Genomic DNA, 21,502 nt, shown 5'->3' on the forward strand with positions numbered 1-21,502 from the left:
AATCGGCAATAACTTTTCTTAGAGCAATCGTATTGACTTTATTTTTATGTCATTAGATTTAGCATCAAAAAATACCTTGAAAACATGTGTCATATGATGATATTCAACAAACAATTTGTGTCAAACCAATCGAAAACGACATTAATAAATATTTTCCAATTTTTTCTTAAGAAGTTATAATTTTTACGAAAAAAAATGATACTCAATTTCGAGTTATTGTGACCATTGTAACCTTTTCTAGAAGCAATATTGAAGGTGACCTACAATATTATAATGTCTTGAACAAGGAACATGCTTGGATTCAAAATTAAATTACGAAATAATAAAAACCTTTAAACGTATTTCGACCTCTATTCCCCTTATTTTTTCCGGTAAATTCGATGGCAAATTACGAATCATAGTTGATCCCTTCCGCGTCGATTCATATTTATCGTTATTCTTAAAGAATGTCATACACGTGCCATACAAAATCACCAAGGTATCTTGTTTTGTTTATCCAAAATAACAACAACGACTATACCTATTCATTCTGAAATCCGATAATAAACAGTTTGAGTGTTCAGTAATAATAAACAAAAGAGGTAGTGGTCATTGAAGTACGAATAAAAGTTTCATTCAATTTATATAGGTATTTCTCTTCACAGGAAAAAACATAAAAAATAAAGGCGAATTAAAGAACTATTAACAAAATGGGTAAAAAAGGAAAATCAAAAAATAAACTTGCAAAAATGTCCGAAGAAGAACGGGCTAGATATTTGCAACTTCGTGCAGATATCGAAGAAGAAGCTCGCCGAAGAAAGCAACATTTAATATCACTTTACATGAAGGTATTTTATTTATTTAAATTTCTATTTTGCATTTGAATTCCTATTTAAATATGGAAAACATTTTTTAGAATAAACTAAAACGTGAAGATGCCTTCTCTCGATTAAATTTGGCAAAAATAAATCAAGAATGGCGTTCAATTCTGCGGCAAATTAAATGTCAAGATTTGAAAAACGAAATGATTGAAGTGGAAAAATTCTTTAGAATAGCTTTGGAGAGGAAGGATAGAATTATTCATCAGCTTTTGAATGAATTGGATATTGCTGAGGATATGAATGCAACATTGCAACAGTCTCAAATGGAAATTATTGGCAAAATGATTTGTAAGTAAAATAAAAATATTAAACAAATTTTCATATAAAAAAAAAAAAAAAATAGCTTCGCAATTTTAAAGAATTGTTTGCTGCTGTAACGAAAAGGAAAATCCTATACAAAAAATTAAAAGAAGTAAGGTAAAAACTTCGTTAAGTTTTTCTTTCTAGAGTACGCCTTTCTACATAGTGTGTTGCCAGGACCGGCTATTTATAGCCAAACCAGCTCCTTCAAGTTTTCTCCGGCTCCTTCAAATTCTGATTTCCGATTTGTCAAAATTTGGCTCCTTAAGTTTTCAATTTGGCGATTTTTGGCTCCCTCAAAATTAAAAACTTTTATAATAAAAGAACTTGATTATTACCATCACGCCTTAAAAGTCTTCAAAGTAAAACTAAACTTCTTCGAAGTAGAATCTGACGTCTTGCTGAAAAGCGCAATTGTGAATGTACCTACTTCCATTTCTATTCATTTATGAGGCGTTCAGAATTATAATGGGTCAAGTCCACTTCTCTTTAGGTTGGATGTTTTAAGGTCTTAAAAATTAATGGTTTCGTTTCATGTTAAATAAAATAAAAGAAAGGCATTAAAGAGATATAGAGCTATCGATCTGTGAAACATTTATTTCAAAAGTTCCTTTAGTTTCTGAGAAAAAGTTCTCAAAGTTCAGAATAATGCACAAATTTCAAATTTTGTTTCCACTTTTTTTGAGCAGTTTTCTTATTTATTACTAAAATACAAATTAAAGAATCTAAATTGAAGTCTGATAAATTTAATACCGAGTATTATTTCTTTTTTATTTTTTTTTATTTTTTGTTTATGTTATCATATATCAAAGTTAATTTGAAGTTGGAAAAAAATGATGAAAACAATAAAAAAAAAATGGTACAAAATACATTATTATGAGTTTTTATGAACAATTCTTTAAATTGGCGATTTTTGGCTCCAAGACTTCTAAAATTCGGCTCCTTGCCTCTAAAATTCTCTGGCAACACTGCATAGTATGTGAAAAATTGACAAATGTGTTGATTAATCTTAGAGGATATAATATATGGAGTGCTTGTTTCTATACCTAATACATTGTAACGCCATATGCATGGATAGGGGTCGCTGCCTTCGTTTTTCAGTGCAAGTCCGGTTCCGCAGCTGCAAATAAACACGCTTTGTTGATGACAGCCATCAAATGAAAATAAAATGGAGGCATGCACTCATCGAAAAACTTAAAGAAACTAGAGCCCTCTATAAAAGCTCACGGAACTAACAGACAAGCACTCCATATATTACATCCTCTAAGTGATTAATACGAGAAGTCTCCACACACTTTTAATATAATCTTTTTTAATTTCTCTTGAATTTAAAATTACCTATTTTCTCAAAATTTTGATCGTCTTAGGCCCAATTATTTTTTTTTAGAGAAAAATCAATTTTTCAACAGTCGGATATATACAGTAAAACCCGGATAAGTGCCTCTCGCTTAAGTGCCTAACCCGCATAAGTACCTTTGTTTTCTTAGAACCAAAATTTTAAGCATTTTTTCGCATAAAATTGATTTTTTAAGTACCTTTCGCTTAACTACCTTCCCCGCTTAATTGCCTGGCTTTTCAAATTTTATAATTGAATTTACTTGCAAAAAATTCTTTTAAGTAAACATTTGAAACAAATTTGAACTGTAAGAAAAACTTCGTTTCCTAAACCGCTTTAAAATTCTAAAATTCTACCATAGGTAGAAATTAGTTAGTTAGCTATTTTAAACATTCAAAGTAATTTTGTTTTGTGAAGATTATGTTTTTAGTAATCAAACATGTTTTTTTTATTATTAAATAAATATAGAAATAACTGCCTATGAGCACTTAAGCGGGTTCTTGTAAGTACCTTACCCGCTTTAGTGCCTATCAAAATGGGGCATTTAAGGTGAGGTACTTATCCGGGTTTTACTAGCTTATTCCTTTAATAAAACATTTAATAGAGGAATAAATCTATCTGCTTCTTTCAGAGACGAAGAAAATTATTCTAAGAAATAATCCTAACAAAAATATTGTGTCAATTGTCAAAGCTATTTTGAAGAATATATCGATAAAAAATTCAGCGGAACACAAGAAAACAAAACCAATGGTCACGTTCATTAAATATTAGGGACTAGATATTTAGGCAACGTCATATTCGGAACGGAAATTTGAGTAAATTGACTAAGGTCCAATTTATTCACTCTCCATTATATTTAAAGTCTCCATTAAAAATTATAAATTTGTCAAATCGCATACAAATTTTAAAATTTCCCTTTTTTAATGGCGACTTTAAATTTAATGGAGTGTGAATAAATTGGGCCTAAGGGCCATTTTATTCACTATCAACCAACTTTGGGAAAACTCTTAAGTTGGCAAGCTTCAGAGTTAACCCCAGCTCGAGATTTAAATTACAATTTGAAAATTTATTTGATTCAATAATTTTATTCTTAACTCCCTTTTTTCAATCCAAAAGTTGGCCAACTTGCCGTTTGGAAAATATCCGTGGGATATTTGTGACTTTCAATCAATTTCAAATCTAATTTGAATGCTGTGTCATTCCAATTGAAGTTTCAAAAGTTTTTTTTTAATTAATGGCCTAATATTCTTTTATATGTACTTTAAATGGCTATATATAATATGCACATGTTTTTACATAAAACCAATATATATCGGCGGAAACTTGGAACTTATTTGCACTAAAACTAAAAAAAGGACATTTCAATTTAAAATCTCAAGTTTAATTGACAAACTTCTCTGAAAGCTAAAACCGTCAACTTTGAGTGAATAAAATCGCCCTAAATTAGTTTGGATGTGATGCTATTGTCAAATTTCGAAATTTATTTAAGAATTTTACCGGTCGCATGGGTAAGACACCAAATTTCACTTAACTGTAATGACTAAATAAAATTAATTATAACCGATAATGCACTTTTTAGTTGTTTTTCACACAAATAAATTAAATTTTGCTAAATTAATTCTTTAAATAAAAACAATCTGCTGTCATGTTGATAAAAAAAAACTTTCCTAAATTTTTAGGGAAAATTATCTTGAATAACTTTCCAGTCAGCTTTCCAATAAAATTACCTAAATTGGAAGGATTTTTTTTGACAGCTGACCAATCAGAGACCGAGAAATTACCTAAATATTTAGTCCCTAACGTTTCTGAACCTGCCCAATTATAAATACAAATGACGTTGAATTTTGAATGTTTTTGAATTTGACATTTTTTTTTGTTATTCTGTAGAAAAGATGTTTCTTTATTTAAAAATTCAATGTTGTTATTTGATTGTTTATGAGCTTAATAATTATAGGTCCATTTTCTTCACTCGGAGTTGAACAAAACTTGAAAAGTTATGTTCAACTCCGAGTGAAGAAAATGGACCTTATTCGACCAAGATTTAACTGACTGTTTATTAGAAGATTGAAAAATCGGCTCTTATTCTTATTACAGTTTCAAATAATTTTATTTATACTTTTTTATTTTCTTTTTTCTCAAGCATTTTGATGTACATACATACATTTTTCTATTCAACCAGTTCAAAAAAATATTAGGGAAAATCGGACTTTTTTTTACAAAAACTTAAATAAATTATTTTTAGGAACAATTATTAATTTTTTTTTAATTTCACCGAAAAAGATAAAGTACAGTTAACTTCAAAAATTATTCTAAAATTTTGATATTTGACGTTTCTGTGCTTTCACTTCCCAAAAAAGACTAGACAACCCGACTAACAATTTTGGTACTGTAAAGCTTTATACATGCTTCTTTTGCTTCTATAAAGCTTTACAGAAGCAAAATTGTTAGTTGGGAATTTTGCATCCAGCTGTCAGTTTTTTTTTAAAGACAGATAAGAGCATTAAATTTTGCAAACAAAATTAATAACTTAAGTACATAAAGTTTTTAAAAAAAAATTTTTCAAAATTTTTTTTTTCAAAATTTTGAGTTCGAAAACAAATTTTTCAAAAACTATATCATAGCACATATTTATTTAAAAACAAGACAAAAAATGAGGTTTTGGATAAAAAAAAAGTTATTTCACATTTCGCAAATGAAAATTTTGATTTTTAATAACTTTTTTCCAAATTAAGTCCATTTTTTATAAAATGTCCCCTCCTGGCTAATTGGGGAGGTAGGATTTTTTTCGGTCCATAATTTTAAAAATTTGGACTTAGAGATTCAAAGATTCTGAAAATTTTAAAACCCGGAACAACTTTCAAAAATTCAAAAAAATGTGAAGCGGCAGTAACATAGTTCCGATTTGTTTTCTATTAAAATGCATTACCTATTGAATAAAACTTTAAATGAAAACATTTATTTTAATAATTTCAAACTCTTACTTATTTTTTCAGCAACTCAAACCTACCGCATGGAATTTTTCAAAACACAATATTTAAAAAATAAATCAATCATTTTACAAAAGTGTGAAATGGATTTTAAAACATTTCGAGGAAATCGCAAAAAAGCTCAAGAAGAATTAGAATGTGTTGCATATGGATTGGAAGATAAAGCTGATGCAAGTTTGAAAGAAAAACATGAAGATCATCTTCAACGTTTGGATGAAATGAGAAGTTCAGTAAGTATTAATAATTGTTTCTTGTATAATTCCAAAACCAAATCTTTAAAAATAGATAATTTCAATCATTATGTAAAAATCAACGTATGATCCTGCCAATCTTCACAATTTGACTTTGCATATTCTGTCATGCAATTGATAATTTCTCTTGAAAATTGACACTTGTCCTTGCGTCGTTGTGTTTCCACGTAATGGAAACATTCCTGAATAGTGTCGGTGTAGAATCCTCGCAGTTCACGATCACGAATATCCTTCGTAAGGATATAAGTGAATTTATGTTTGTCCGGGTAATCATCATTATTGAGCTAGAATTTATTTAGTAATTAAGTCGGATTACGTGCTTGTTGAAATCAAGCTTACCACATTCAGTTCCTCAAAGAAACAATGAACCACACAAGCTCTGTCCTGATCATTCTGCATATCCCGAGATCGTCGATCTCCATACGAAGTATGATTATTGCTATTTCCTCCCATACTATTACCATGATGATTGTTGTAGTTATTATTGCTGTTAGTGTTGCCACTTGTGCGGGAATTCTGATTCCCATTTCGTTCCCTATTTGTCAGATCATATTTTCGATCGTTTCCTGATCGTTTTGATCGCCCTCTCATTTGCAAACGTTCACGATTACCCTGACGAAATCTATCATCCCGATTGTATTCGTCATAGTCCCAATTGTCATATGTGCCATACGAACTGTCACTTTGATTTTGATTGTATCGCCCACCATTTTCACTGATCTTTCTCATACACGATCGAGTTATCCGTTTTAGATCCTCATCGGAAGGACCTTCATCCGTTCGACACTTTATACCAAGTGAAACCAATATACAACTGCAAACTATTAAAAGAATTAGGAACGCACCGCTTCGAAATGCTATCATTGCGAAAGTATTTAACTGAATGAGGTTTGATTCCATTTAGGTTCGTTTATAAAGAAGCTTTAGAGGTCGAAAAGCAAATTATTAATGAAGACTGTCAATTATCAACAGCACGCTATTTGATTGATAGAAGAGACAAATTTTCAAGACTTACCCAATTATGCTGTCAAATTAGTTATTTTTGACATATTCAAATTTCAAAGCTTTTTTTCAATGATCTTTTTCAAGACTTGAGTTTGATATTAAAACTTAATCATTTCCAGATGACTCTTCAACTCGAAGAAATCACCAGAGAACGTGAACAAAAACTCGAATACCTTTGGAATAAGTATCAAGAAGTCTTGACAAACTATGTCAAATATACTGAAAGCTTTTACGTTGAGTACATGGATTTGAAAGAAAGTGACGAACAGAGCAATAATATAATTCGTGAACAGTGTTATGAAATTGAACGAGCTACTGAACAAATAGCAAGTTTGAAAATTGCTGCTGTTAATGCGACGGAAGAAGCTGAATCACAAGTTGAATATCTTCAAAAACTCAAAAATGAACTGACTGAACGTTTAGGTCAGATGAAAAAAGAATTTGATGAACGTTTGAAGCTTGATGCGAAAGAATTTAAAAAAATGGGAGTTGAAAGTCATAATACTTTGAAGGTTTGCACTGAATCCATTTTTGAGCTTGTCAAAATGAACTTATTTTTCAGACCTTGAAGGAGTATGTTAAGAAAGGTGAATCGATATTACAGCTTGCTGCTGTTTGTCGTCGTTTGGAGACTGAAAGAGAAAAAGTTCTTCCATTTGGTTTGCCAAAAGAAAGTGCCTTTGAGGACTCGATTGATGATTCACCACCAAAAGAACTCAAAGGGGTCTTAAATTCAATATTATTCATTACCTTCTTTTTAACCTTTTTTTGTATTATTTTCAGTCAACTCTTTTGGTTTGGAATAATATGGGTAACTTTTGGCGTCGTGTCAACGGCGCTCGATTAGATGTTACCCAATTGAAACGAGAAAAGACACGACTTGAGGCTGAAAATGTTTTACTCAAATCACAACTTCGTGACTATTTGATTGATTTGAATATACAAACTGGAAGTAATGCACATGTTAATGAATATGTTAGTAAACGTCCGAGTAGTATGATGGTGGAAAGAGTTGCCAGCTTTGAATTAGGAAAGACTAAAAGTGCTGGGAATAGAAATTTAAGAAGACCTTTTACATGCATTGAGGCTAATTTTTCAAATGCAGTGCGGTCGAAGGCATTGGTGGCTGGGAAGCCAGCAACAGCTAAAATTGGAGCTATAATAAGACGGAATTTTTAATTTTTGTTTTGACGAACATTTGTATTTTTGCCATTTCTTTTCTAAATTACTGTCAAAATAAATCATATTCATTCTGAGATAACATGAATAAAAAGAGTTTGAATCTATTTTCAAAAGCACAAAAAGAAGCTTAAAGAGACCTTTGTTTTGGTGTCTCACTTGGTAAATTTGGAGGACAATTTTAATAAATGATTTTTTTTCGGAGCGGGTTACCTCTTAGATTTCGAATTTTTGTACCTAAATGTACCTGTTTTCTATATGAACTCATATCTTTAAACAAAAACTTTTTTCGAGACTTTGATTTGAAAATATCTGCTTTCGAATGAAATAACAAAAATATGAATGAATGAAAATAACTCAGCAACCAGACCACAAAGTATCTTTTGGGTTTAGTTCACGAATAGATCTTAAATGGCATTTTTTAATATTGGGCATTTTTTAAAATTAATTTTTTTTCGGCAAGGGGATTTTTTTCGAAAATAAAAAAAAAATAGATTCTAAGCTTGTGTACCTAACTGCTCTAAAGTCCTATCTTTAAACCAAAACTTTTTTCCAGAATTTGATCCGAAAATATCTATTTTCGAATACAAGAATAAAATTATTTCGAATGTAAATAACTCAGCAACCACAGCACAAAGAAACTTTTGTGCTTCATCTACGAATAGATCTTAAAAAAACCTTTCTTTTGATGTGTCGCACCATGACTGCACCACGCTTTTTGACCTCCGCACCACCACTGCACCACGTCCGCATCATGATCAAAAATGTCTAAATCACCGCACCACGTCCCCATCATTTTAAACATTTCTAAACTGACGCACCACGTCGGCACCACGTCCGCACCGATTCATTCAAAAAATATGAACAAAATTCGCCGCACCACCGCTGCACCATTTCATTTTGTATGAACAAAATTGGTGCACCACCGCCGCACCACGTCCGCACCATTTCATTTTTAATGAAAAATTCGGTGCACCATCGCACTCCGCACCACGTCTGCACCATGATCAAAAATTCTATACTCGTACTTATACAAATGTTTAAGTCGTCTTCAAAGTTATTTTGACTTAAGCAACAAATTGCCAGTTCGTACAGACATGACATGGTAGTCGAGTGGTTAAGCCGTTGGAATTCAAATTAAAAGTGCTCTTTATACTCGAATCTCCTTGTCGTCGGTAGTTTTTTTTTCATGGTGTAGTGATTTTTTCATACAAAATGAAATGGTGCGGACGTGGTGCAGTCGTGGTGTGGCGGTGGTGATTCGAAATTTTTGGCCAAACGGCGGTGGTGCAGCTGTGGTGCGGCGGTCAAGATTTTTTTTTCTTTAAAAATTCAATTTCTATTTTTACTTGGGATATAACGTAACATACATCTACTAAAAATGTACTAAAACTGAATCTTCAACCCTGAAGTACTAACCTTTTTTAGAAAGAAATGAATTCTAATTGAATCAAAATTCTTCTTTAAATTCAAATCGTTTCCTCTTCAAAGACAAACTAATAAAATATTCAATTTTTTTCTTTTAACTTTAAAAAATCACTTTCCTTAACTGCAGCCAAAATCTCGGATGCACCGCACATAACCTTATTTCCTCTAAAAATAAGTAGTATTTTTCTTTTAGCACAAAAAAGTGAAAAAAAAAGAATAACCTCAGTCATTGCAAATTGTATTTCTCTCTCCTTTAGTCCTTTTTTTTTCCTTTACCATTATTATCCTGTTTTCAAATTTGTGTATATTTTTTTTTTTTTTTTGTATTCATAATATATTCTATTCATTTCTGTTACATTACAACATGGAAATAAAATCGAATGGAATTTTATTGTGGTGGCAAAATTGAGTTCTTCCTTTTATTTTTCTTTTGCAAAAAAACGAAGAGAAACTCTCTGGTTGGTATAAGGAAAGAAAAAAATAAGCTTGAATTGTTAAGCGACTGGTTCCTGAATGCAACCAACACAGCACAGGACCTCATGCCCTTCGTCTTTTGTCTGTCTTTTTCCCCAAAAAAAAAAAAGTCAAGAAGAAAGAAAAACGAAACACAACAAAGAAAAAAAAACATAGCGGCATAAGAAAAATACCAACCAACCAACCCGAAGAGGAAAATTGAAAATTTAACAAGGCGAAGATTTTCCATTTGAGACGTTCAATTTGCCTTAATGGATGGAAATGTCTTTTCAAATTCAGTTTGGGTCAGGATTCTTTCTTTTTTTTTTCTTATTTTTTTTTTTTTTTTTTTTTTGAAAAAATAAGGAAGAAAAATCTTTAAGAAAATCTGTTTTCTTCAGTATTTCCCTATTGCTCCTTTTAACTTTGTTGTTTTGGTATATTTTTTTCTTGTTTTTTTTTTTTTTCTTGGTGCTGCCACAATATGTGTTGAGCACAAAAGGATTTAAGCTCTCAACTCCCGCGCACACTGTCTACAAGGATCTGTTTAACAACCAGGATATGGCACAATTCAATTGATAAACTCATATATACATTTTGTGTAGAATTTTTTTTTATAAAAATGCATATAGAAGAGGTTTTCGTGCTTTTATCCCAAACGACGACACGACGACATTTTGAATTTTTGAAAATGTTGTCCTGTATTGTTGGGATGGGGAATGGGTTGGGTATCCTTTTCGCGTATGACTCTAGGGAATATGCACAAATAAGGTGTTTCGTTTTCAATTTTCTTTTGACAAAAAAAGAGGTCCTGGGAATCTCAAAAGAACATTGATTTCCAATAGCTGCTTCAAACACTCAGAAAATGGTTTTCCGTTTTTTCTTAGAAAATTTTACCATTTAAGTTAATGGCAAATAAAAAATGCATGTGGTTTGGGGTTGGAGTTGAAGTGGAAGGACTAACATGATGGAATTATGGCCATAAATGGGACTTAATGATGCATGAAATAAATACGATATGCTAGCGAATATAAAAAAATAAGAAATAAAAAAAAAAATGAGCGGACTGTGTCCTTTTGCTCCTGAAGAATCATCAAATATCTTGGATTAAATCAAAATACAAGAACAAAAAATGAAACAAAACGAAGAAGGGAAGATCTTATATGGAACTATCTAACGGAAGCATATTGATGGGCGGCTTAGCTTAGAAGTGGACTTGATTAATGATACTTCGTTTAGGTGTAAAATCGGATTTTTATCTCTCAAGAAGTTTAGACATTTCAAGGAATTTTTTTTTTTTTTCTGAAAAATGTTTTATTTCTTTTTTTTTCGTTTGTGTTGGTTACGAATTGGTGGATTGTGCTCATGTTTTATTAAAAGCGAATTATCGGATTAGTTGAAGTATTATACTTTGAAAGCCTATAAAAATGGATATACTCGTGATACATCATTGGAGGAGCTTTGACTTTTGTATACATAAGAGGGATGAATTTGATTTATAATTTGAGATGATTTTGAAGCTTCTTGAGGGGATCTTATTTCCTGTTAGGTTTTTTGGCTTATAGCACGACTTTTAAAATAAAGACCAGTTATTTTGTTGTTTTAGTGTCTACAACTTTTACTCAAACCATTTTTTTTATATAACCTCAAAAATATTGAGGAAAATGAAAAAATACGATTTTTTTATTTTTATCTCTTACAAAAATCGTTGGATTTTAACAAAACTTGGTTAAAAATTACTTTGTTATGTTTTCTATCTATTTTAAATGTTTTTTTGAGCAAAAAGTTAATTTTTGGATTTTTGACGAATTTAATTTGAAAAAATAGTCTATTTTGCAGTAAAAAAAAGTTGCTGAAAAATTTTCGATTTTTTAAAAAGTTTGGAATGCAGTTATTTGGAAATATAATAGAAATATTTTTCTATAGAAACCAAATTATGCTTCTCTAATGGCCTTTGACCATTGACATATATTACCATACCATATTTCCATGGCAAAACATCACAAAAATAGTGTTTTGGAAGTTCAAAATTCAATATCTCAAAAACTTTGCCCATTAGAGCTATTCTAATGCTAGATTCCAATTAAGATGGTCAAAGGCTATTAGAGAAATAAAATTGGGTTTCTATGGAAAAATATTTCTCGCCAATATAACTGTCATTTACGGAAAATCGATCTTAAAAATCCTAACAAAAAGGTTTTAATCTAAATAACTGCATTCCAAACTTTTCAAAAATTTACAATTTTTTCGGTAAATTTTTTGATTGAAAAATAGGCTATTTTTTCAAATTAAATTCGTCAAAAATCCAAAAATTAACTTATGGCTCAAAAACATTTAAAATAGATAGAAAACATAACAAAGTAGTTTACAACCAAGTTTTGTTAAAATCCAAGCTTTTTTGTAAGAGATAATATATGAAAAAAATCGTATTTTTGCATTTTTCTCAATATTTTTGAGGTTATAAAAAAAAATGGTTTGGGTAAAAGCTGTAGACACTTTTACTATCTACAACTTTTGCTTCTAATTTTTTTCGATAGAAGGTCTTCTTTTGACAGAAATCGTAAAAATCCACGATTTGTGACAACCACCCCACTTTTTCGCCCACCTACCCCCATTCCCCAATTTGTTTGTGGGCAATTTATTTTTCCCCTTTCATATACCATTTATTCAAAATTTTCCAATCACCCTTATGCTGCTAGTAATTTTGTCAACTTTTGCCTCTGAAAACCGGATTGGCTATGGTCTGTATTTGCTTTGTTGATTGCGGACCACCAATAAATCATTTTTGACTAGAAGTCAAATGTTTTTTCCAAAAGTGTAGTACCCCGTGGGGCAATGGTTCATGCGAAGGGTCATAGCTCCAGAGGACTGTGTTCAAATCCTAGTCTCCACCAATTTAAAACATTTTTTTTCAGGACTACTGCCTCCTGCTGAATTGACAAACCTTCCAAGTGTATCATTCTTGTAAATTAATTATTTATACCCACATAAGAATGATTGAGAGTTTTTAGTCAATAGGCCTTGCGGCTCCATAGGGTCCTGAATAAAAATAAAATTCCGCCGCACCACCGCTGCACCACGTCCGCAGCACTTTTTGACCGCCGCACCTATGTTTCACCACGTCCGCACTATGATTAAAAATTTCTAAACCACCGCACCACCGCTGCACCACGTCCAAACCATTTTAAAAATTTCTAAACCGCCGCACCATTTCATTTTGAATGAAAAAAAAATCTATTCTCGTACTTATGCAAATTGCCAATTCGTACAACATGACATGGTGGTCGAGTGGTTAAAGCGTTGGACATCTAATTGAAAGTGCTCTCGATACTTGGATTCGAATCTCCTTCTCGTCTTTAGTTTTTTTTTTTTTTTCAATAATCTAAAATTATGTATCATGGTGCTGCGAGTTTTTCATACATAATGAAATAGTGCTTACGTGTTGGAGTCCTGTTGCGGCGGTGGTGCTCCGAAATTATCCGGCAAACGGCGGTGGTGCAGCTGTGGTGCAGCGGTCAGGATTTTTTTTTTTTAATTCAATTTCTATTTTTATTCGGGGTGTCACGCCAAAATTGTATTTTGTATTTTATTTACATATTAAAGACATACCCCGTTCACTGGTTCAGCAAAATAAAGCTTCGAAAAAATAGTTTCTGGGTATTGAAAGCTGGATTTGAACACAGAACCTTTGGCGTGACAGTCCATACCCCTAGTCGTTACGCAACGGGGCCCATATTTTAGGCTAAATGTAGGTACAGTATTTGTATTCCATATTTACTAAAATACTCTTTTGTAATATTGTGTTCGTACAGGGAATATTATTAAGACAACAGATATTTTTAACAAATCTAAAAAAGACATTAATTTCTACTACTATAATACTATTTTTTGTATTCTTCTTTATAGTTAATCATAAACCACCTGTCTCCAAATAATGCTCATTCAAAAACTTGAACAATTTAACTTTTCAAATAATTACCATATAAAACCATAAGAACAAATATCATCACAATAAAAAAAAGTTAAACCAAGAGACACCAACCATAGCCAAACTTGACCAAACTTATAAACATTTCCTTCTGAGTTATTTTTATTGCCATAAAAGTAGTTTATCATCCAGTAGAGGCTTTCGCTTCTTCCTCGAAGCCGCATGCATATCTTCTAGGAGTTTAACAAAAAAAAAAAAAAACCATCTGGTAACATTCTTAAAAGATTCCATATAAAATGAAGACCGGAAGGAATGTGGTGCATAAGCATACATATATAGGAGCTAAAGTAGCTATAATTTTACCCAGAAACTAAGGGAAGAAAACTTTTTTAATGATTACCACATGAACAGGATAGTTTATGAAGTTGAAGTTACTGCGCGTATAGTAAAAGAGAGGGAATTTTCGGGTGCTTTTCTTAAGGACCCAATATGGTAAGGTGACCATCTGCATATTTTTACATTTAAAAAAAAAAAAAAAAAACAATTTTTAAGATAATCGGAGTCTATCAAATAATTAAAAAAAGTACACTAGTCAAAAAACAAAACATTGTTATTCTTAATCGAGTATTGAAATAGTTCGGAAGATAGCCACATCATATCGGCGTAAATTAGACTGTTTTAACACAAATAGTAAGTTGTTTACAATTTAAAAACAATAGGACCCAAATGACAGCCCTGTGGAGCTTCAGAAATCCGAATTGATCTTGAGTTTATTTGATTTGCAACCTTTTAATAGTACAGTCTAAGATTTATCAAATAAATAAGATTTTGACCATCTTACAGTGTGTTATTTAGACCTAAAACGTGGTCATAAATCAAATTTCTCAATTTTGCTCTATAGGATTAATTTATGTCCCTTAATAGGTAGATAACCAGGTTACTTTTAAGTGAAAGCTATCTATAAATTGGTCAATCCATTTCACGATTCCATCAGTTGCAACTTGCACTATTTGGGTAAGCACGATTTTTAAAAAAAAAGTGAATTTTCTAAATATTTTGATTTTTACTTAAAAGTGATTTTAGTGAAAAATTTTGATATGGATATTGACAATCAAGGTATTAATTGTATTCTAAAAAAAAATTGAATTTAAAAATTTATTTAAAATTTCAAAAGAGTCAGTGTAGTTGTTTTGAAGTTATGAGGCTTTGAAAACGTTAGTTGTGGGGAGAACGATTTAAAGTTTTGAACTCTGGAATAAAACATTGGTAAGCCAAGTATTAAAAGACTCATAACTTAGTCAATTTGGCTCCAATCGTACTTAAATTTTGACACAATATGTAAAATGCAAATAAATATTGCACGACTGGGGTCGCACGAACTTGCTCTTATACTTAAAGTAACTCTAATGTTCAAGCGTTTTATTCAAGAAATTTAAAATTTGATATTTTGAAGAAATTTCATAAGTAGTGAAAAAAAAATAAAATCTGCTTTTATAATTAATAAAACACCGTTTTAAATGATCTTATACAAAAAACGAAGTATGCCATTTTATTTCTTGTATAAAAAGGTATTTTTAGAAAAAAAAATTCGAAAATCGTTGGAGTCGTTTTTAAAAAAAATAATTTTTTATATATAAAAATTTTCTAACATTTTTCAAAAAAAAGTTGGCATGCCATTTTGAAGAAATAATTAATTTACACAAAAAAACGAAATTTCAAAATTTTTCGTGAAACCGTTTTCAAAAAAATTGATTTTTCGAAAAAAAAATTGAAATATTTTTTAAAAATCCAAAAATGTGTTTTTTGAAAATTTTATTTAATTTTAATATTATTTCTACTTAAATGATTTTGTGTAAAAAATTTCGTTGAAATCAGGTGAGTCTTGAACGAGAAACCAAAAAAACCGTTCTGGCAGGTTCCGTTTATAACGGTACAAAAAATATTTTTTTTTATTTCAAAAGTTGGCATTTATTTGTATTACACACAAAAATTAAAAAAAAAAAAAAATTTTTTAAATTAACTTTTGTATTTCCGTTATATGGCAGGTACCGTTAGTTTTGGTCATAAAAATAAAATTTCAATTTCCCCTCTAGAGAATCACCCAAAACTGCTTACTACTAAGTTTGAAGAAAATCACTTCACTCGTTTAGGCACCAGCTCCAGACAGAGACAGACAGACAGAATTGCCGGACCCACTTTTTTGGCATTCACCATCATCGTAATATCACGTAAAATTGTTATCTCGAGTTCGATTTTCTTACGAATCCTAAACTTGCCCTTTAGTACCTATATCGCAAGTAAAAATTTTAATGCAATTAAAAAAAAACCAGGGTTTCCCAGGAAAAAAGTATGTTTCAGTTTTTTTTTTTATTTTTTTAGGAACTTTGTTATTTATTAGAATGAATTCTTGAGTATGACTTAAAACTACCAATTCATTAAATAATGATAAAAAATGGTCCATGATATTGTTAAATTCTATACAGAATCAATTCATTAACAAAAAATAAATTTTTTTTCTAAATTTCATCTTTAAAACTTAGTTTCTCAAAAACTCCTTAATTAAACAACTTGAATCAAAAAACAAAATTAAGAATAAACTACTAGCTTTAAAAAAGTCATAGAACAGGACTGTACGTGCATATTTTGATTTTTAATAATTCTTTTTCACGGCTAATCGGGAGGTAAGCACTTAAGTGGGTTTTACTGTACCAAGAAAATGAACAATTTTCCTTCTAAATAACTTTTTAGTCATTTGGTACCTATTTGATGTGAAAAATGTGTCCAAATATTTTTTTTCCAGGTTTGAGACAAAAATACCGCACTGTGCGACGATTAATGAATACTCGAAATTTGTGACTTCACTCCTTCTCATTCTCAACTCTTCAATTTAATTATGATTTTCCCCGAATAACAACCGATTTTCACAGAATTGTGATATATTGTAATAATTGTACCATTTTTGAGAATGGTCACCATATTCTTAACCCGATTCTACTTAGAAGCGAAAAGACTACCAACGAAAAAAAAAACCAGGATTCCATAAGAAACTGCAGTTTAATGGTAGGAATATTCGCCAGATTATTATTACAACGCCCAAAGAAGACAGCAAGGACTACGACTGCGATGCAATGGTGGGAACTTTTTGACCATAAATTTCTGCAATTTATTTGATGCACTACCCACACCAACCTTAAGGACCAAACTGTGCCATAAAAAGCAGTAAGCTCATTCTTTATATAGAAAAGTCATCGTTTTGAAAGCATCTTTTCGACGGTAGTAAAATTTATTTTACAGACAAAATTTATGACACGCCAAAAAGGATTGCCAGTTCTTAAAGGTATAGCTACCTACTAATTACAAAGGACGATAAAGATAATTAAGATCTTTGGTTTTTTTTTCTGTGTATATGTCTCTAACCAACCAAACCCACACCTTAAATCAAGTTTACAAATATTCGTCCAATTATAGTATACATATCGTTTCTACTGGTACGCTGTGTACCAGCTTGTGAAACAAAGCTAATCCGATTAATTTTAATTGATTTTACCGTTTGATGAGCAAAAGGAAGGATTGGCATAAATATCCTGTGTCGCATATTGTCGCCAAAAAGGAAATTGATATTCTGTCAAGGATAATACTTTGGCGTGCGCCTGTTGTTTATATTTGTTTGTTTTGTGTTACGGTGTTGTGGTGCTTTACGGAAGGGGCTGTATTCCTTTTGGCATTCATTCAGAGTTAGCGGTTAATTAGCTTTGCATACGTAATTTTATGTATATTCGTTTTCGTAGCCAGGAAAGGTGTTTAACGATTTTACTCATAAATGCTTTTGGTATTTGGGGAAGGTAAGACGAAAAGGGGAAAAAGTGTTTGGATACGAAATAAAAACTCATTACAGTCCTTAAATTTATTCAAGAATTTTTGTGTTTTTTTGTACTACTTTAAAGTACCTTTCTTAGTTTAACCAAAGTCTAACCAAAGTTTAACTAACGAAATTAAAAAAGTTACTTGTAAATACGAGTTTAAAATGCTCTCGGAATATGTTAACTGTGTAGGGAGTAACAAACAACCTTTCATATTTATTTATAAATTTTATTTAACATAATATAATATTTCTGAGAAACATTAAAGAAATGAAAAACGGAGAAAAAATTACAAAATTCCATTTAAAGATATAAGCTGGTTTCTTTGAAAACTTTTTTATTTACTCAAGTCACTCTTGAGAAAATGATGTTTATCTTTCGTTTCTTTTTAATTACCCTTTTGCGTAGCAGCTTTTATAGAACTGAAAAGACTATACAACTGACAACACAGTTAGTAGTTAGTCTATACATCCTGACATCCTGTAACATTGCACTAAGGATATCTGTATTTTTTCTTCTTTTTTTTGTTAATTTTATATTCTTGGAATATTTTTCCTTTGTTTTCAATGAACTTTACATGAAAATACTGAGATACTGATGATGTTGGTGCAAACATTTTCAAGTTATTTTTCTTTTTCGAGTTTCCTGTTTATTCTTCAGAGGTCCTGATAGTGCGCTCTTTGCAAATATGTATAGAGAATTTTTTCTTTCTTTGCTGCTATATATATACCTACTTAAAGGGGGAGCTCATTATATTGAAAAATGGAATTTGTTTGTAAATACTTTTTTTCAAAAAAGAATGTCTAACCGTTTTCTATTTGAGAAGGTAATGGTTCGTATTTTTTCAATGTGTGGTATGAAGAAAGGTCCTTATTATAATAAAGAAAAATGGCATATTGAAAGTTCTGTTTTTTTTTTTTTTTTCGATGAATTGAAAATATTACAGTACTTTAATTTAATGATGTTATGATCAACGGTGATAGAAAAATAAAGTAATTTAAAGTGATACCTAATATAGATAAAAGATTTAATCAACGTTTAATCGACAGAAAAATATGACTTCAATTTAAATCTGTCCTATATGGGGCATGAAATTGAGTTGATATTGAGGAAACAATTTACAAAATAAGTTTATGTCGTCAAATTTTGTCTTCAAGTGACAATTTGGAATTTCTTAACGACATTTCTCTTAGGACAATTTAATTTATTTTTTTTTGTTTTGTTAAAAGGCTACAGAATATTTTAAGAACTATTGAGTTAAAGAGAAATCACTTTGCTTAAGTTTTTATTGTTCTACATCAGACTTACAAAATTTTTTCAAACATTTGCCTTTTTTTAAATATATGTTAAATTGATGTATGACGTATACGTAACATTTTTTAATCAACAAATTATTCAAATTGAACTGTTTTTTTTTACAGGATTTATAAATTTTCCTGTGGCAACTATCTCAATCAGTGCTAAATAAAACAAAATTCACTGACATCTACTTCTCTGAAGTCGATTTTTTTTTTGGCTTTTTCGAAAGTTGTTTTTTTTCTAATATTTTTAAACGTTATTAGAGTTGATATCACCGAATTTTGACGTAAAATGAATTAATTTAACCAATAACTCAAAATTTAACACTTATGATAAGATCGTAGCTTGCTTAGTGCATCTGAAATCCTGAAGTGTAAAAAAATATATATATTAATAGGACCTTACTCCCCGTTCAATAATTTAAATAGCTGCCGTCCTTTGGGAACAAATGTCTACTGCTCAGTACTTAAAGCTACTTTGAACTGACTTTTCAATAGAAAAATAGTAATTGAAAGCAATGTTAATTACTAAGCAGTATATAAACGCCCCTAAAGGAACGGAGTTATTATTATTTGATTTAGGTATACCAAAATTTTAAATTTTATGACCCTTAAAGTAGCAGACAACAGACAAAAAAATCTTTGGCAGCGGATATCTAAGAAACAAGAATAAAAAATGGATATCTGTAAATGGCGATTTGTTGTAATTTTGATTTTGAATATGTGCCTTTTTTTTACAGTAAAAATAAAACTTTGGCAAGCTCTCCTGAGCTAACGAATAGACATTATTTAATGAAATTGAAACAGTATACTGACTTACTCTAATTTTTTGCTTAGGTCATTTGGCAGCTTATAACTTAATCAAAAATGACTATTTTTGAGTAAATAAAAAATATACATAAAGTATTTTGAATGATCTACATGTGCTATTTTTTAGATTTTTAAATTTTGTAATGGGTGATTCTAAATTTCAAAAAAACTAATTTTTAAAAGTTTGGCCGCGGATATAAAACCCAATATTACTTAAATTTTTTTTTTAAATATGCATGTATTTGTTTTTTCAAAACCTACATGTGCTATTTTTAAGATTTTCAAATTTTGAATTTTAAATTTTTAAAAAACCTAATTTTAAAAATTTTGGCCGCGGATATAAAAGCCAATATTACTTAAAAAATATATGCATGTATTTGTTTTTTCAAAACCTACATGTTTGTGCTATTTTTTAGTTTTTCAAATTTTGAATTTTAAATTAAAAAAAAAAACTTACCTAATTACAAATATTATTAAAAAAAAATTAACAAAAATATATTAATCCAGTCAAATAAGGGTTTAACCTCGGAATGAATGCTAATAGAATTTTTTTTGTTCAACACCTTCGTTTTGGCATTCTATAACATACCTCAAAAGTCTAGAAAAATCTCATGCCAGCAAGTCGCGATTTTGAAGGTCAAAGCGCGAAATTGAGATTTTCAAAATTATCAAAAATAGACGATGGTATTATATACACATATGATACATGATTTCAAGGTATTTTTTAATGCTGATTCAAAATCCACAGACAAATCAATCTAACCATCCCTGAAAAGTAAAGTACCTTATTTATGTTGATCTGACACAAATATCTGAAGTGTTGTTTTTCAATTTTTCAAAATCTTCACCTTATCTTCAAACCATAAAAATTAGATTTTTGATATAAGTTATAGAATATCCAAACAAACATAGAAACCAAAAAATTAGCTTATTAGCACTAATTCCAAGATTTTACCAGGATGTTTTTTTAGTGCATATCCCAAAATGTCCCCTTTTTTCAAAAATTACCATTTTGTCATTAATAGGAATGTTTTTTGCATTGCATTGCTTTGATTCTTAATGATAATGGACATAAAAACCTTCATGCAAAATTTTGGTTCCGCTACCATAACTTTTAAGGGTTTTTTGGTACTAAGTTAGCAAGTGTTATAAAGTTATAATAATATAGGTAGGACAGATGAAAAACAGGTATCTATAACTTTTTTCAGAGACGTCAGATTGCCTTGATTTTAGATTCTTCGGAATCAGCATTAAAATCATGTATCATATATGTGTATATAATACCATCGTCTATTTTTGATAATTTTGAAAATCACCATTTCGCGCTTTGACCTTCAAAATCGCGACTTGCTGGCATGAGATTTTTCTAGACTTTTGAGGTATGTTATAGAATGCCAAAACGAAGGTATTGAACAAAAAAAAATTCTATTAGCATTCATTCCGAGGTTAAACAATTATTTGACTGGATTAGTATATTTTTATTTTTTTTTTTAATAATATTTTTAAAATTAAGTGCTTTTTTAATTCAAAATTCAAAAATGCAAAATTTGAAAATCTAAAAAATAGCACATGAAAAAACAAATACATGCGAATTTAAAAAAAAAAAAATTAAATAATATTGGCTTTTATATCCGCGGCCAAACTTTTAAAAATTAGTTTTTTTAAAAATTTAAAACTCAAAATTTGACAAACTAAAAAATAGCACATGTAGGTAGATCATTCAAAATACTTTATGTATATTTTTTATTTTCTCAAAAATAGTCATTTTTGAGGAAGTTATAAGCTGCCAGCACATTTAGAGTTTTGA

The 21,502-nt window shown here is 30.2% G+C and overlaps 2 protein-coding genes across 2 annotated transcripts; one reads left to right on the forward strand and one right to left on the reverse strand.

The window, feature by feature from the left end:
• The first annotated feature begins 448 nt into the window (after window positions 1–448).
• Window positions 449–7,922, forward strand: LOC129905954 (dynein regulatory complex subunit 2). The gene is made up of 7 exons (XM_055981580.1): window positions 449–581; window positions 645–827; window positions 896–1,148; window positions 5,490–5,713; window positions 6,859–7,251; window positions 7,302–7,463; window positions 7,523–7,922. The coding sequence occupies exons 2-7, from the start codon at window positions 690–692 to the stop codon at window positions 7,916–7,918; spliced, it is 1,566 nt and encodes a 521-aa protein (XP_055837555.1). The 5' UTR covers window positions 449–581; window positions 645–689; the 3' UTR covers window positions 7,919–7,922.
• LOC129905958 (general odorant-binding protein 71) lies at window positions 5,721–6,626 on the reverse strand. Its single transcript, XM_055981586.1, has 2 exons — window positions 6,074–6,626; window positions 5,721–6,018 (listed from the first exon to the last, which is right to left on the reverse strand). Exons 1-2 carry the CDS (start codon window positions 6,596–6,598, stop codon window positions 5,782–5,784), a joined length of 762 nt encoding a protein of 253 aa, XP_055837561.1. The 5' UTR covers window positions 6,599–6,626; the 3' UTR covers window positions 5,721–5,781.
• Window positions 7,923–21,502: the final 13,580 nt, after the last annotated feature.

The sequence above is a fragment of the Episyrphus balteatus genome, chromosome 1, assembly GCF_945859705.1.
Source record: "Episyrphus balteatus chromosome 1, idEpiBalt1.1, whole genome shotgun sequence".
NCBI classification, from domain to species: domain Eukaryota; kingdom Metazoa; phylum Arthropoda; class Insecta; order Diptera; family Syrphidae; genus Episyrphus; species Episyrphus balteatus.